The 16788-nt window shown below is 50.5% G+C and overlaps 1 protein-coding gene across 2 annotated transcripts in view; it reads left to right on the top strand.

Annotated features, from left to right (window-relative positions):
* LOC115462800 (phospholipid-transporting ATPase ID-like) overlaps nt 1-16788 on the top strand; it is a 258559-nt gene that overhangs the window by 205495 nt on the left and 36276 nt on the right. For both annotated transcript variants that reach the window (XM_030192816.1, XM_030192815.1), the window contains exons 16-19: nt 3746-3934; nt 7721-7836; nt 11965-12129; nt 15735-15846. In XM_030192816.1, the coding sequence (XP_030048676.1) occupies nt 3746-3934; nt 7721-7836; nt 11965-12129; nt 15735-15846 (582 nt within the window). The remainder of the gene's footprint in view (nt 1-3745; nt 3935-7720; nt 7837-11964; nt 12130-15734; nt 15847-16788) is intronic.

The raw sequence follows: 16788 nt of genomic DNA, 5'->3' as shown, positions 1-16788 counted from the left end.
GACTTGCCCAGAGTCACAAGGAGCTGCAGTGGGAATTGAACTCGGTTCCCCAGGATCAAAGTCCACTGCACTAACCACTAGGCTATTCCTCCACTCATTCCACCAATAAGAGCCAACCTCATCAGTGATGTCACAATGGCTTGACTGCCCGATACTTGGCTCAGATATTGTGATGTCATAAGAGAAAGGGAAATGGGACTTGATATACCGTCTTTCTGAGGTTTTTGCAACTACACTCAAAGCGGTTTGCATATATTCAGGTACTTATTTTGTACCAGGGGCAATGAAGGGTTAAGTGACTTGCCCAGAGTCACAAGGAGCTGCAGTGGGAATCAAACTCAGTTCCCCAGGATCAAAGTCCACTGCACTAACCACTAGGCTACTCCTCCAACCTGACATATAAGTATTTAATAAAATTCCTGTCCCATTGATGCCTAAGTACTCACACAGCTGCCACTTCATCGGCCTGGATGCACCTGGTTGGCTGACACAGAACTATTCATTGGTTCCCTGCTTCCCAACGAATATTTCTGTTCAGTATCCAGCTTTAGATTTTGCTCTTTAACTCACAGGTTCCTAAACATTTTTGCTTCACGGCACTCTTAGTGTCCAAGCAGTTTTTCGTGGAACCCCCCCCCCCAACCCCCAGCCACATAGGTCTCCACCCACCCACCAGCTACAAAGGTCTCCACCCCTCACAGTTCTCTACTGCCCCCCCCCCCCCACACACATTTTTTCCACTGCTCACCTTCCCCTGGAGCAACCCTTGGTGGGGGGGTCTCCGTCTCTCCCTTTTCCTGTCCCAATGTTCCTCCTTGTCCAGCATCTTTTCTTTGTCCTTGTCTCTCCCCATATTCAGCTTCTCCCTTCTTCCCATACTGCCCTGCCCACCCTACCCCACTTGACTGCCACATCTCTTCCTCTCTCTTCCGGCCTGCTCACTTCCCCCCAAACAGTCTGACTTTTCTCCCCTTCAACCTTCCTCCTCCAATCAAGTCTCTCTTCCCCCCTCCCAGTGAGCCCTTCATCTCTCCTTCTCACCAACTCTCCTCCGTAGCCCCAGGCCCCTGTACCCAGTGTCGGGGCCTCTTCTCAGGCGCGCCCCGCCTATGCAAATAACAGGAAGTTGTATCAAAGTAGGCGGGATGCTTCAGAGAAGAGGGCAGGGTCCGACACTGGCAGAAAACTGTCTCAAATCATCGCTACCAGACAGGCACAGGGGCTACGGAGGAGAGCCGGCGGAAAGGAGTGGCCTAGTGGTTAGGGTGGTGGACTTTGGTCCTGGGGAACTGAGGAACTGAGTTGGATTCCCACTTCAGGCACAGGCAGCTCCTTGTGACTCTGGGCAAGTCACTTAACCCTCCATTGCCCCGTGTAAGCCACGTTGAGCCTGCCATGAGTGGGAAAGCGCAGGGTACAAATGTAACAAAAAGAAAATAGATACTATTGGAGATTCTACATGGAATGTTGCTACTATTGGAGATTCTACATGGAATGTTGCTATTCCACTAGCAACATTCCATGTAGAAGGCTGCGCAGGCTTCTGTTTCTGTGAGTCTGACGTCCTGCACGTACATGCAGGACGTCAGACTCACAGAAGCAGAAGCCTGCGCGGCCACATTGGTGATCTGCAAGGGCCGACTTCTACATGGAATGTTGCTAGTGGAATAGCAACATTCCATGTAGAATCTCAAATAGTAGCAACAGTGGAGGAGTGGCCTAGTGGTTAGGGTGGTGGACTTTGGTCCTGAGGAACTGAGTTTGATTCCCACTTCAGGCACAGGCAGCTCCTTGTGACTCTGGGCAAGTCACTTAACCCTCCATTGCCCCATGTAAGCCGCATTGAGCCTGCCACATAGGCGTAGTTTGACTGTTTCATTTGGGGGGGCAAAAAATGGGCGGAGCATATTAGCATATCATTTGCATATATACATATGCAAATGAATATGCTAATATGGAGGAAGGAAATGAAATTTACAGGCAAAATATCACAGATGCACATTTCAAAAAGCTGACATTTCAATTAATAAATTATGAATAAAATAAACTTTTATTTACCTTTGTTGTCTGATCATGTAGTTTTTCTATTCGCTTTGATCCCAGTGTCTTCTGTTTTATGCAGTGTCTTCTTTCCAGTAGGCTTCCCTCTGCTCCCCACCCTCCCAGTCCCATCCATCTCTTGCTCCTTCCCTCTGCTCCCCACCCCTCCCAGTCCCATCCATCTTCTGTTCCTTCCCTCTGCTCACCATCCCTCCGTCCCATCCATCTCTTGCTCCTTCCCTCTGCTGTGCCTGACCTCTGCAAATCCCATCCATCTCCTGGTCCATCCCTCTGCTCCCCACCCCTCGCAGTCCCATCCATCTCTTGCTCCTTCCCTCTGCTCCCCACCCCTCCCAGTCCCAACCATCTCTTGCTCCTTCCCGCTGCTCCCCACCCCTCCCAGTCCCATCCATCTCCTGCTCCTTCCCTCTGCTCCCCCCCGCGCGAGGTCCAAGATGGTGACTCCGTTTACCCCCCTCTCTTCCTCCCTCCGGCGCAGGCAGCAGTCTTTTCCAGCGTTCCTGGCAGCTGTAGCGATATACACGCTGCCTTCGGTCTGCCCCGGAAGCCTTCTCTTCAAGTTCCTGTTCCCACCTATGCGGGAACAGGAACTTGAAGAGAAGGCTTCGGGGCAGAGCCAAAGGCAGCGTGTACAACGCTACCGCTGCCAGGAACGCTGGAAAAGACTGCTGCCTGCGCCGGAGGGAGGGAGGGAGGAAGAGAGAGGAGTAGACGGAGACGCTTCTCTCCGTCCGCTTGGCTTCCCTGCCCTCTCTGTCTGCGTCCCGCCCGAAAGGAAATGACGTCAGAGGAAGGCGGGACGCAGATAGAGAGGGCAGGGAAGCCAAGCGGACGGAGAGGAGCGCGTGCCTGCATGTGTCTTTTTTTTTTTTTTTAACTAATGGCGCGGCAGCGCCTCGCGTCGTTTGCCCCCTCGCCCCCCCAGTCTACGCCTATGGCCTGCCATGAGTGGGAAAGCGCAGGGTACAAATGTAACAAAAATAAAATAGATACTATTGGAGATTCTACATGGAATGTTGCTACTATTGGAGATTCTACATGGACGTCAGACTCACAGAAGCAGAAGCCTGCGCGGCCACATTGGTGATCCGCAAGGGCTGACTTCTAGTGGAATAGCAACATTCCATGTAGAATCTCAAATAGTAGCAACAGTGGAGGAGTGGCCTAGTGGTTAGGGTGGTGGACTGGTCCTGGGGAACTGAGGAACTGAGTTCGATTCCCACTGCAGCTCCTTGTGACTCTGGGCAAGTCACTTAACCCTCCATTGCCCCATGTAAGCCGCATTGAGCCTGCCATGAGTGGGAAAGCGCTGGGTACAAATGTAACAAAAAACAAAACAGAAGGAGAGATTCAGAACTCGCAGGGCAGAGGGGGAGGGAAGAGATATAATGAGGGAGCAGTAGCGATTCAGGTGGCAGCGGAAGGGAGGTCAGGATTTGCCGCGGCACCCCTGAGAGGTTGCGAGGTTGCTTCAGTGCACAGTTTGGGAACCTCTGTTTTATCTGGAGCACATGCACAGGCATGCCGCACAGCTTTCGGTCCTGGACACGCAGACACAGGGACTAGCTTGGAAGGAATTTCTCTTTCAGAGCTCTGCTTTTCTCTCTGAACTCATCTCCCCTTTGCCCAAACCCTCAGCAAGTTTCCTGATCATCTCACTTTTGTCCACTGCCTTTCATTGCAGGTGAGCTGGTGTACCAGGCCCAGTCTCCAGACGAGGGGGCCCTGGTCACCGCAGCCAGAAACTTCGGTTTCGTCTTCCGCTCCCGTACTCCCGAGACCATCACTGTGGTAGAGATGGGAGAAACGAAAACCTACGAGCTGCTGGCGATCCTGGACTTCAACAATGTTCGCAAAAGGATGTCTGTGATCGGTAAGTTTCATTTTTTTTTGCAGCCTCTTACAGAACGCTCATTGGGTTCACGCTGTCCTCTGGTGAGCAGTAAATGCAGGGGGCAGTGTTGTCACTTTGGTTGACTGTTGGAAGAAATCAGTGTAGAAGGAGAGGTAAAGCTGTTCCCAGCAGCAGTGCACAAGCCAAGAATTCTGTTAAATGATGGAACAGCTGACAGAAGAAACAACGATATGCTACCAAAATAAAAAAAAAATGTCATCACTGAAAACACACCAAGGCGAGAAGGTACAGGAAAGAGCGATATTCATCTTTTAGCCAGAACACAGCGATGTTTAATACTGTACCCATATCATAAGTACATAAGTATTTCCATACTGGGACAGATTGAAGGTCCATCAAGCCTAGCATCCTGTTTCCAACAGTGGCCACTCCAGGTCACAAGTACCTGGCAGAAACCCAAAGAGTAGCAACATTCCATGTAGAACCCCAAAAAGTAGCAAGATTCTATGTAGAACTGCAAAGAATAGCAAGATTCCGGAATCCTAAAGAGTAACAAGATTCCATGCAGAACCCCAAATAGTAGCAACATTCCATGTAGAACCCTAAAGAGTAGCAAGATTCTGGAATCCTAAAGAGTGACAAGATTCCATTCAGAATCCCAACTACATAAGTGTTGCCATACTGGGACAGACCAAAGGTCCATCAAGCCCAGCATCCTGTTTCCAACAGTGGCCAATCCAGGTGACAAGTATCTGGCAAGATCCCAAAAAAGTACAATGCATTTTATGCTGCTTATTCTAAAAACAAGCAGTGGATTTTCCCCATGTCCATTTTAATAATGGTCTACGGACTTTTCCTTTAGGAAGCTGTCCAAACCTTTTTTTAAACCCATTTCGGAGTATGACCTCTATAGAATAAGGCCTTAAGTTTACAGAATGGGGTTGTAGATCAGTTCAGGGGTGTAGCTACATGGGGCCACGGGGGCCTGGGCCCCCATAGATTTGGCCCTGGACCCCCCTTCCGCTGTCAACCCGCCATCGCCTACCTTTGCTGGCGGGGGACCCCAATCCCCACCAGCCGAGGTCCTCTTCTTCCGGCGCAAGGCTTCGTTCTGGTTCTGTTCTGTTCTGTTTCTGAGTCTGACGTCCTGCACGTACAACATGCAGGACGTCAGACTCAGAAACAGAACGAAGGAAGAAGAGGACCTCGGCTGGCAGGGGTTGGGGTCCTCCACCAGCAAAGGTAGGCGACGGCAATGGCGGGGGAGGGTTGGTGGTGGGAGGGGGGGTTGAGCGGGTCATCTGCAGGGGGGTCAAGGTGGTGGTGGTGGCGGGCGGCAATGGCGGGGGGGGGGGGTTGGCGGTGCCGGGGGGGCTAAAATGTGCCCCTCAGGCTCTGGACCCCCCTCCCGCCGAAGTCTAGCTACGCCCCTGCATCAGTTACACACGGGACTCCAAATTAGTGCCAAGTAGCATTTCTTAAAGCCAATAATTAGTACTCACCACCCCAATTAAGTGCCAATTTAGTATCAATTAACTAATTAAGGGCCCCTTTTACCAAGCTGCAGCAAAAGGGAGCCTGCGCTGGCATCGTGTTTTTGACATTCGCCAAGGCCTCCTTTTACCGCAGCAGGTAGAAGGTAAGTCTTTCTATTTTTTTTTTTTTTTTTTAAGAAATGTCCGTGCGGCAAGGTGATGGTAGGGGGCTCCCGCGCTAACCCAGTGGTAACCAGGCAGTGCGCAACAATGCCCGATTACCGCTAGGTATGCATCGGTGGAAGCAGTGAGCAGGGCAGACAGTGCAGTGGAGAACATTGCTGGAGGAAGGCTTCTGCTGGCGTGGCTTGGGGACCCCCGCCAGCCAAACCAGAGACCCTAAAGCCCAGTGTCTGCTCCTCCCCAGCCTCTAAAGGGGGGGGTGGGGGGGCGGCACCTGTCACTCTCCTGCGGGTGATTGCGTAATCACCCAGGTCCTGTCAGGAGCAAGAGAGAGACAGACCCCGGTGCCAGGCCCCCCTTGGAGGCCGGGCCTGGGAGAATCTTGCCCCCCCCCCCTTGCATCCACTGCAGGCGCAGCAAGGAATAACACTCATAATACTTAGGGTTACCATATGTTCGGTTTTACCCAGACATGTCCTCTTTTTGAGTACGTGGCCGGGCAACCGGGCAGGTTTTGCCAGCCTGCCCGTTTGTCCGGATTTCCGGACAAAGGGGCAGGCTGGCGGGCAGGCCTAATGGTGTCTTGTCCCCTCCCCTTACCTTACTCTACTGCCCTGGTGGTCTAGTGACCTCTTTGGGGCAGGAAAGAGCCCCCTCTTTCCTTCCTGGAGTGCTGCCCTGCATTCTTTTTCTTCCCTTTGCAATGCTGACGGTCCCGGCGCCGATTCAAAATGGCCACCAAGAGTTGAAGCGGCCTCGCGAGAGAATGCAGGGCAGCGCTCCGGGCAGGAAGGAGGGGGCTCTTTCCTGCCCCAAAGAGGTCACTAGACCACCAGGGCAGTAGAGTAAGGTAAGTGGAGGGGATAGGACACCCTTATGGGGGTGTGGGGGGTGGGGTAAAAGGGGTGGGGCGATACATGACAGGGGCGGGGTTTGGCGAGGAGGCGGGGCATGCCTCCTCTTTTTAGGGGAACCAAATATGGTAACCCTAATAATACTTCCTTTGTATGCACAAGACACTGGGAAGGGGAGGGAGGGTTAATGCACAGCCTGTATTCAAAGCACAAAGGGATAGGAGTAATGTTCCCCCCCTGTAGTCACAGCACAGTGAGAAAGGTTGAATGCTTGCCTGTATTCATAATACTGTGTGGAGGAGTAGGCCAGGGAGCCTTGTTCAGTTCCTACTGCAGCTCCTTGTGATTTGAGGCCAGTCACTTAACCCTCTATTGCCTCAGGTATAAAATCAAATTCCTAGTGTACCTGAAATGTACAGCACTTTGATAGCTTTCAGGCTTGCAAATGGTTTATAAGAAATTAAAATAAAAACAAAAAAATACACATAGGACAGTGAGTGCAATCACCCTGCATCCACAACCTTCATCATATGTCCCAAGCAGACTGAAATATGAATGAAATTAATTGAAGTCCAGCTCTATTGTGTGTAATAACTGTAATCGCATCGGGTACGCATGCTATGAAGATCAGAATTCTTCTTCTGCCTGCTTTATTTTCAAACTGTTTTCAGACATTCATGTGGTAAATAATGGGAATGAAATAGGCACCTTTTCCAAGCCATAACTGCCCTGAAAGTGCTCCGGGTATTGGGACATAACCCCCTGTCTGAGGATATCACACACCTACCACCCAAATTATGCTGCTCCTTCCATAGTGCTCCTCATATGAAGGTGGGTGTTATTAAAGAGTGGCCAACACCACTTCGGATCTCATTACTTGTGTGCCCAGGAGCTGCTGAACACAGTGTTCTGCTGAAGGAAAAGTCCATTGATCATTATTAAATTTGGGGTTTTTGCCAGGTTCTTGGGGCCTGGATTGGCCGCTGTCGGAGACAGAGTGCTGGGCTTGATGGACCTTTGGTCTTTTCCCAGCGTGGCAGTGCTTATGTACTTATGACCTTCATTACAGCCTTCTCAAGGTCATTCACAGCAGGGCCAGGTGCAGATTCCACACGGTTCCTTTTCTCTGCAACACCTGACCCTGCAAAATGCAAGGCCTCAGGAGCTTGGGAGTTCAGGAAAAGGAAGGAGAACACACCCAAAATTTCCAGAAGGCTCTTGAGTTCTTCTGCAGCAGCAGTTTCTAAGCCTATCTGGCTTCCTCTGACATCTCTCTCTGTGCTCCCTTGCAGTGCGGAGTCCTGAGGGAAGGCTGATACTGTACTGTAAGGGCGCAGACACCATTGTGTACGAGCGACTGCACAGCTCCTGTGAGGACCTGAAGGAAACCACCACAGAGCACCTGAACGTGAGTGAAGCAAAGGGGGATCTGGAGGATGAGAGGAAAAGTCTTGCCACTGACAGTGAGCATGAGCAGAGTGTCTAAATGTATATTATATATCTTACAGGGTCTGTGTGTGTCAGGGGCGTAGCTACTATGGGGCCACAGGGGCCTGGGCCCCCATAGATTTGGCCCTGGACCCCCCTGCCGATGACCCTCTCAACCCCCCCCCTCCCGCCGTCAACCCGCCGTCTGCTACCTTTGCTGGCGGGGGACCCCAACCCCCGCCAGCCGAAGTCTTCTTCCTTCGTTTTGTTTCTGAGTCTGACGTCCTGCACATTGTACGTGCAGGACGTCAGACTCACAAAAGCAGAACGACGTCCTGCAGATCACAAGGCTTCGTTCTGTTTCTGTGAGTCTGACATCCTGCACGTACAACGTGCAGGACGTCAGACTCAGAAACAGAACGAAGGAAGAAGAGGACCTCGGCTGACGGGGGTTGGGGTCCCCCGCCAGTAAAGGCAGGCAACGGCGACAGCGAGCGAGCGGGGGGGGGTCGAGAGGTCATCGGCAGGGGGGGTCAAAGTTGGTGGTGGTGGTGCTGGCGGCAGCGGGGGGGTCAGCAATAGCGGCAGGGGAGTCAGCGGCGCTGGGGGGGGCTAAAATATGCCCCCTCACCTCTGGCTGTGGACCCCCCTCCTGCGGAAGTCTGGCTACGCCCCTGGTGTGTGTGTGTGTGTGTGTGTGTATATCTCTATCTATATTTATATAAAACATAACACTTATTTTTATATTCCGCAATAACCTTGCAGTTCTAACGGGTGATATGATACAGACGTTCAAATATTTGAAAGGTATTAATCCGCAAACGAACCTTTTCCGGAGACAAGAAGGCGGTAGAACTAGAGGACATGAATTGAGGTTGAAGGGGGGCAGACTCAGGACTAATGTCAGGAAGTATTTTTTCACGGAGAGAGTGGTGGATGCTTGGAATGCCCTCCCGCGGGAGGTGGTGGAGAGGAAAACGGTAACGGAATTCAAACATGCGTGGGATATGCATAAAGGAATCCTGTGCAGCAGGAATGGATCCGTGGAATCTTAGCAGAGATTGGGTGGCGACGCCGGTAATTGGAAACAAAATCGGAGCTGGGCAGACTTCTACGGTCTACGCCCTGATCGTGACTGGATAGGGATGGGCTGGAGTGTAAATTTTAAGAGGCTTCGATGTTAACTTCAGAACTTAGTACAAGAACAGTACTGGGCAGACTTCTACGGTCTGTGTCCTGAGAAAGGCAAGGACAAATCAAACATATAAAGTATCACATACCATGTAAATGAGTTTATCTTGTTGGGCAGACTGGATGGACCGAATAGGTCTTTATCTGCCATCATTTACTATGTTACGTACATCTGTCCCAAAATATGGAACACATTACCCTGACAGTGGCGTAGCTACCAGTGGGTCTGGGTGGGCATAGGCCCAACCATTATTGGCTTAGGTCCACCCAGCAGCAGCACCCCACATCAACATCTCTCCTCCTCCGCGGCGTCCCGACATCTGCCCACCCATCCCCCTCCCTGGTGTACCTTGCAGGCGTCCCCGGCGCCTGCAATGATTCATTATTGCTGCCTGCACCAGCCTTGCAGGTTTCCATCGGCCGGGTCCCGTCCTTGCTTTCATCATTTCCTCCTGGCCAATGGAAGTCTGCGGAGCTGACACAGGCAGCATAATTGAATCATTGTAGGCACCGGGGATGCCTGGAAAGTACACCAGGGAGGGACAGATGGTCAGATGCTGGGACACCATGGAGGAGAAGAGATGTTGATGTGGGGTAGGTGAACAAATCTATAATTTTTTAAATATCTCATTGATTACCAAAGGCCTCAAATGCATGAACAACTTACTTGGCATTCAGAAAACACATAAAAGCCTACTTCTTCAAACAATCCTTCCCTGATGACCCCTCGTAAACAAACCAACTCACGGCGACACACGATGGAACCGGATTTCGAACAAGAACTGAACTTGACAAGCGCCAACACAGAACTAGGTAACTTGCATAACCAAAGTAACTTATAAGCCATGATGAACCGATTCCCTGTAGGAAAATGCAAAAATAAATAAAATAACTATCCTCAATCTTTCACTGTCCACTGCGACACTTCCTTTCTTTTTTTCAAGATTTTTTTATTGGTTTTAGTACAATGTAAATAGTACATAACACTGTGACTGTTCCTGATGCCTTCAAACATGCCGTAGTCACACCACTCCTTAAAAAACCTTCATTGGACCCTACCTGTCCTTCCAACTATCGCCCCGTCTACCTCCTCCCTTTCCTATCCAAGATACTTGACTGTGCTGTTCACCGCCGTTGCCTTGACTTTCTTTCATCTCAAGCTATTCTTGATCCACTTCAATCTGGCTTCGTTCCCTTCATTCAACTGAAACAGTGCTTGCTAAAGTCTCCAATGATCTGTTCCTGCCCAGATCCAAAGGTCTCTATTCTATCCTCATCCTTCTCAATCTATCTGCTGCTTTTGACACTGTTGATCACAGCCTACTCCTTGATACGCTGTCCTCACTTGGATTTCAGGGCTCTGTTCTTTCCTGGTTTTCTTCTTATCTCTCCCAGCGTACCTTTAGTGTATACTCTAGTGGATCCTCCTCTACTTGTATCCCACTGTCAGCTGGTGTACCTCAGGGATCTGTCCTGGGACCTCTTCTTTTCTCCATCTGTACTTCTTCCCTTGCTACTCTGATCTCATCCCATGGTTTTCAATCTCATCTTTACGCTGATGACTCCACAGATCTACCTCTCCACACCAGAAATCTCAGCCGAAATCCAGGCCAAAGTATCAGCCTGCCTGTCTGACATTGCTGCCTGGATGTCTCAGCGCCATCTGTAAGTAAGCATGACCAAGACTGAGCTTCTCATCTTTCCCCCTAAACCAACCTCTCCTCCTCCCCCATTCTCTATTTCTGTGGATAACACTCTCATCAGCTCGTAACCTTGGCGTCATCTTTGACTCCTCCTTCTCCTTCTCTGCACATATTCAGCAAACTGCTAAAACCTGTCGTTTCTTTCTCTATAATATCAGCAAAATTTGCCCTTTCCTTTCTGAGCACACTACCAGAACCCTCATCCACACTCTTATCACCTCTCGCTTAGACTATTGCAACTTGCTTCTCACAGGTTGCCCACTTGGCCATCTCTCTCCTCTTCAATCTGTTCAAAATTCTGCTGCACGACTAATATTCTGCCAATGTCGTTATGCTCATATTAGCCCTCTCCTCAAGTCACTTCACTGGCTTCCTATCCGTTTCCGCATACAGTTCAAACTCCTCTTATTGACCTATAAGTGCATTCACTCTGCAGCTCCTCAGTACCTCTCCACTCTCATCTCTCCCTACATTCCTCCCATGTAACTCCGTTCACTGGGTAAATCTCTCTTATCTGCACCCTTCTCCTCCACCGATAACTCCAGACTCCGTTCCTTTTATCTTGCTGCACCATATGCCTGGAATAGACTTCCTGAGCCGGTACGTCAAGCTCCATCTCTGGCCGTCTTCAAATCTAAGCTAAAGGCCCACCTTTTTGATGCTGCTTTTAACTCCTAACCCTTGTTCACTTGTTCAGAAACCTTATTTTATCATCCTCACCTTAATATTCCCTTGTTTGTCCTGTTTGTCTGTCCTAATTAGATTGTAAGCTCTGACGAGCAGGGACTGTCTCTTCATGTTCAAGTGTTCAGTGCTGCGTACATCTAGTAGCGCTATAGAAATGATAAGTAGTAGTCTTGGGATTCCGGAATCTTGCTACTCTTTGGGATTCCGTAACTTGCTATTCTTTGTCCTTATCCCTTATTTCTCCTGTTTTTCTGCCCTGATTAGGTTGTAAGCTCTGTCGAGCAGGGACTGTCTCTTCATGTTCAAGTGTACAGCGCTGCGTACGTCTAGTAGCGCTATAGAAATGACAAGTAGTAGTAGTAGTGTATGTAGAGTTAGTCGTTATTTTTTTCTGTGGATTCAGGAGGGGAGGGTGAATATACTGTAGGAACGAATCCAGCAGAGGAATAAAAGTCCAGTTTCTTATCTGCATCTGGGTAGAGTAAAGCTGCTGCAGTAATCATTTCTCATCTGACTCTAATTTGCAGGAATTTGCAGGTGATGGATTGCGTACGCTGGTTTTGGCATACAAAGACTTGGATGCAAGTTATTATAATAATTGGAAAAACCGTCACCATGAAGCTAATACTTCACTGGACAATCGGGAGGAAATGTTAAATGAACTCTATGAGGAAATTGAGAAAGATCTGCAGGTATGTGTCTGGAATCAGTGCTAGGTAAATGCTGCAGCACCAGCCAAGCCTGGGGCTCTGGAGAGTATGCCGGGTAAATGCCAGAGCAGCGACTGAGCCGGGGTTCTAGAGAGTGTTCCGGGTAAATACTACAGCAGTGACTGTGCCTGGGCCTCTAGAGAGTGTTCCGGGTAAATATCACAGCAGTGAGTGAGCCTGGGCCTCTAGAGAGTGTTCCAGGTAAATACCACAGCAGTGAGTGAGCCTGGGCCTCTAGAGAGTGTTCCGGGTAAATACCACAGCAGTGAGTGAGCCTGGGCCTCTAGAGAGTGTTCCAGGTAAATACCACAGCAGTGAGTGAGCCTGGGCCTCTAGAGAGTGTTCCGGGTAAATACCACAGCAGTGAGTGAGCCTGGGCCTCTAGAGAGTGTTCCTGGTAAATACCACAGCAGTGAGTGAGCCTGGGCCTCTAGAGAGTGTTCCGGGTAAATACCACAGCAGTGAGTGAGCCTGGGCCTCTAGAGAGTGTTCCGGGTAAATACCACAGCAGTGAGTGAGCCTGGGCCTCTAGAGAGTGTTCCGGGTAAATACCACAGCAGTGAGTGAGCCTGGGCCTCTAGAGAGTGTTCCGGGTAAATACCACAGCAGTGAGTGAGCCTGGGCCTCTAGAGAGTGTTCCGGGTAAATACCACAGCAGTGAGTGAGCCTGGGCCTCTAGAGAGTGTTCCGGGTAAATACCACAGCAGTGAGTGAGCCTGGGCCTCTAGAGAGTGTTCCCGGTAAATACCACAGCAGTGAGTGAGCCTGGGCCTCTAGAGAGTGTTCCGGGTAAATACCACAGCAGTGAGTGAGCCTGGGCCTCTAGAGAGTGTTCCGGGTAAATACTACAGCAGTGACTGAGCCTGGACCTCTAGAGAGTGTTCCGGGTAAATATCACAGCAGTGACTGAGCCTGGGCCTCTAGAGAGTGTTCCAGGTAAATACTACAGCAGTGACTGAGCCTGGGCCTCTAGAGAGTGTTCCAGATAAATACCACAGCAGTGAGTGAGCCTGGGCCTCTAGAGAGTGTTCCAGGAAAATACCACAGCAGAGAGTGAGCCTGGGCCTCTAGAGAGTGTTCCGGGTAAATACCACAGCAGTGAGTGAGCCTGGGCCTCTAGAGAGTGTTCCGGGTAAATACCACAGCAGTGAGTGAGCCTGGGCCTCTAGAGAGTGTTCCGGGTAAATACCACAGCAGTGAGTGAGCCTGGGCCTCTAGAGAGTGTTCCGGGTAAATACCACAGCAGTGAGTGAGCCTGGGCCTCTAGAGAGTGTTCCGGGTAAATACCACAGCAGTGAGTGAGCCTGGGCCTCTAGAGAGTGTTCCGGGTAAATACCACAGCAGTGAGTGAGCCTGGGCCTCTAGAGAGTGTTCCGGGTAAATACCACAGCAGTGAGTGAGCCTGGGCCTCTAGAGAGTGTTCCGGGTAAATACCACAGCAGTGAGTGAGCCTGGGCCTCTAGAGAGTGTTCCAGGAAAATACCACAGCAGTGACTGAGCCTGGGCCTCTAGAGAGTGTTTAGGGTAAATACCACAGCAGTGAGTGAGCCTGGGCCTATAGAGAGTGTTCCAGGTAAATACCACAGCAGTGAGTGAGCCTGGGCCTCTAGAGATTGTTCCGGGTAAATACCACAGCAGTGAGTGAGCCTGGGCCTCTAGAGAGTGTTCCGGGTAAATACCACAGCAGTGAGTGAGCCTGGGCCTCTAGAGAGTGTTCCGGGTAAATACCACAGCAGTGAGTGAGCCTGGGCCTCTAGAGAGTGTTCCAGGTAAATACCACAGCAGTGAGTGAGCCTGGGCCTCTAGAGAGTGTTCCGGGTAAATACCACAGCAGTGAGTGAGCCTGGGCCTCTAGAGAGTGTTCCGGGTAAATACCACAGCAGTGAGTGAGCCTGGGCCTCTAGAGAGTGTTCCGGGTAAATACTACAGCAGTGACTGAGCCTGGACCTCTAGAGAGTGTTCCGGGTAAATACTACAGCAGTGACTGAGCCTGGGCCTCTAGAGAGTGTTCCAGTAAATACCACAGCAGTGACTGAGCCTGGGCCTCTAGAGAGTGTTCCGGGTAAATACTACAGCAGTGACTGAGCCTGGGCCTCTAGAGAGTGTTCCGGGTAAATACTACAGCAGTGACTGAGCCTGGGCCTCTAGAGAGTGTTCCAGATAAATACCACAGCAGTGAGTGAGCCTGGGCCTCTAGAGAGTGTTCCGGGTAAATACTACAGCAGTGACTGAGCCTGGGCCTCTAGAGAGTGTTCCGGGTAAATATCACAGCAGTGACTGAGCCTGGGCCTCTAGAGAGTGTTCCGGGTAAATACTACAGCAGTGACTGAGCCTGGGCCTCTAGAGAGTGTTCCGGGTAAATACTACAGCAGTGACTGAGCCTGGGCCTCTAGAGAGTGTTCCAGATAAATACCACAGCAGTGAGTGAGCCTGGGCCTCTAGAGAGTGTTCCGGGTAAATACTACAGCAGTGACTGAGCCTGGGCCTCTAGAGAGTGTTCCAGGTAAATATCACAGCAGTGACTGAGCCTGGGCCTCTAGAGAGTGTTCCGGGTAAATACTACAGCAGTGACTGAGCCTGGGCCTCTAGAGAGTGTTCCAGGTAAATATCACAGCAGTGAGTGAGCCTGGGCCTCTAGAGAGTGTTCCAGGTTACATACTGCAGCAGTGACTAAGCCTGAGGCTTTGGAGAGGGTGCAGTAAATACCGCAGCAGTGTGAAAGCTTTGGGAAGTAGACCCACTGTATTTCGAGAGATGCAGATGGTTGTCTGAATGTTGTCCCTTAATTACTCACAGTGTTTGTAAGCCCTAATCAGAATCTGCACTGCAGTAACTTGTGGGGGTCAGATCTTGTAAGGCAGCCTAGAATCCTGTTAATCTGTGAAAGAGGAACAGATCTCACATTTCCTATTTTTAATACTTTTGGGGTCTGATTGATGGTGGATAGTGAGTTGAGGAGGAGTGGAGGGTTCTGGAGTGTACACTTGGAAGGTAAGCTATGTCTCATGGCATGGGAATTTGGATGCACACAGTCCATCATGCAAGAAATGCAGATAACTCCACCGTGTGAGAATAGTTCCGAATTTCAAGACACAATCCATCGGAATACCCAAGATTTACAAACATGGATACTCTATCCTCTTGGGATACCTGGGTTTTTCAGACATAGTTGCTCCTTGGCCAGGATTTACAAACACAGATTAAGAAATGCCCCTGATTTCTAAACATGGATTCTGATATCCAGGGTTTACAGTCAGGGATATTCTGCCATCAAAGGATTACTCAGGATTAATTATATTTTTCAGTTTATCTCTAGGTTAGATTTTAGCAGAAAAATGGTCATTCTTGTCTGGACCTGGATGCGGTTATTGAGTGTGTACCTCTTAACGTAATCTTTACAAAACCTTTCAAATGTAGGAAATATGTTCTGCCCCTTACAAGGGGTGTCCTTGAATCCTGACTAACATCTCAGTCCAATGTGTGGTACAAGAAACTTAGAATGAAAATGAGCCATAGATGTCAGAGACGTAACTCTCTTGACGCCAATCCCGTGCTGCAATAACCCTTTTCCTCTGCTCTCTCTGAAGCTTCTTGGAGCTACGGCCATAGAGGACAAGCTACAAGATGGGGTTCCTCAGACCATAGAAACGTTGACCAAAGCAAACATCAAAATCTGGGTGCTGACGGGGGACAAACAAGGTAAGACCAGCCCAAGTGAGTCTGACATCCCAAACGTAGCCATTTCTGAGATGGTGCTGTCAGCGGGGAGGCCTCCGGCACTGGGCAAAGAGAGCCAGTGTGATCACTGATGGAACAGACCAGGGGTGTAGCCAGACTTCGGCGGGAGGGGGGTCCAGAGCCCAAGGTGAGGGGGCACATTTTAGCCCCCTCTGCCATTGCCGACCTCCCCCCCCCCCCCCCCCCCGCCGACAACCCTCTCAACCCTCCCTCCCGCCGACAACCCTCCCCTGCCATCGCCTACCTTTGCTGGCGGGGGACCCCAACCCCCGCCAGCCGAAGTCCTCTTCTTCCTTTGCTCTTTCTGAGTCTGACATCCTGCACGTTGTACGTGCAGGATGTCACTCACAGAAACAGAACGAAGCCTTGCAGATCGCAAGGCTTCGTTCTGAGTCTGAGTCTGACGTCAGACTCAGAAGCAGAATGAAGGAAGAAGAGGACCTCGGTTGGCAGGGGTTGGGGTCCCCCTCCAGTAAAGGTAGGTGATGGCAAGAGGGGGGTCGTCGGCAGGGGAGTCCAGGGCCAAATCTACAGGGGCCCAGGCCCCCGTGGCCCCACGTAGCTATGCCCCTAGAGCAGACACCTGCCTGAGGCTTTCAGCCTTATTCGGGTGTCAGCTCTGCCCTGGATATTTTGTTACTGAGCACCCTAGCTGTAACTTTCTCTTCCTGTGCTCTGGATTATTCATTCATTTCAGTATTTATCTACCACTTAGACCTAAGCGGTTTACTGTTTAATTTTACAGGTACCGGGTTCTGTCCCTAGTGGGCTCACAATCTAAGTAGAACATTGTACTACTGTTGTACCTGGGGCAACGGAGGGTTAAGTGACTTGCCCAGGGTCACACGGAGCTGCAGAGGGAATTGAACCTGGTTCCCCAGGATCTCAACCCACTACTGACCA

The sequence above is a fragment of the Microcaecilia unicolor genome, chromosome 2 (genome assembly GCF_901765095.1).
Source record: "Microcaecilia unicolor chromosome 2, aMicUni1.1, whole genome shotgun sequence".
In the NCBI taxonomy this organism is placed as follows: Eukaryota; Metazoa; Chordata; class Amphibia; order Gymnophiona; family Siphonopidae; genus Microcaecilia; species Microcaecilia unicolor.
Note: the sequence above shows the minus strand (reverse complement) of the source record. Positions and strands in the feature narration are given on the sequence as shown.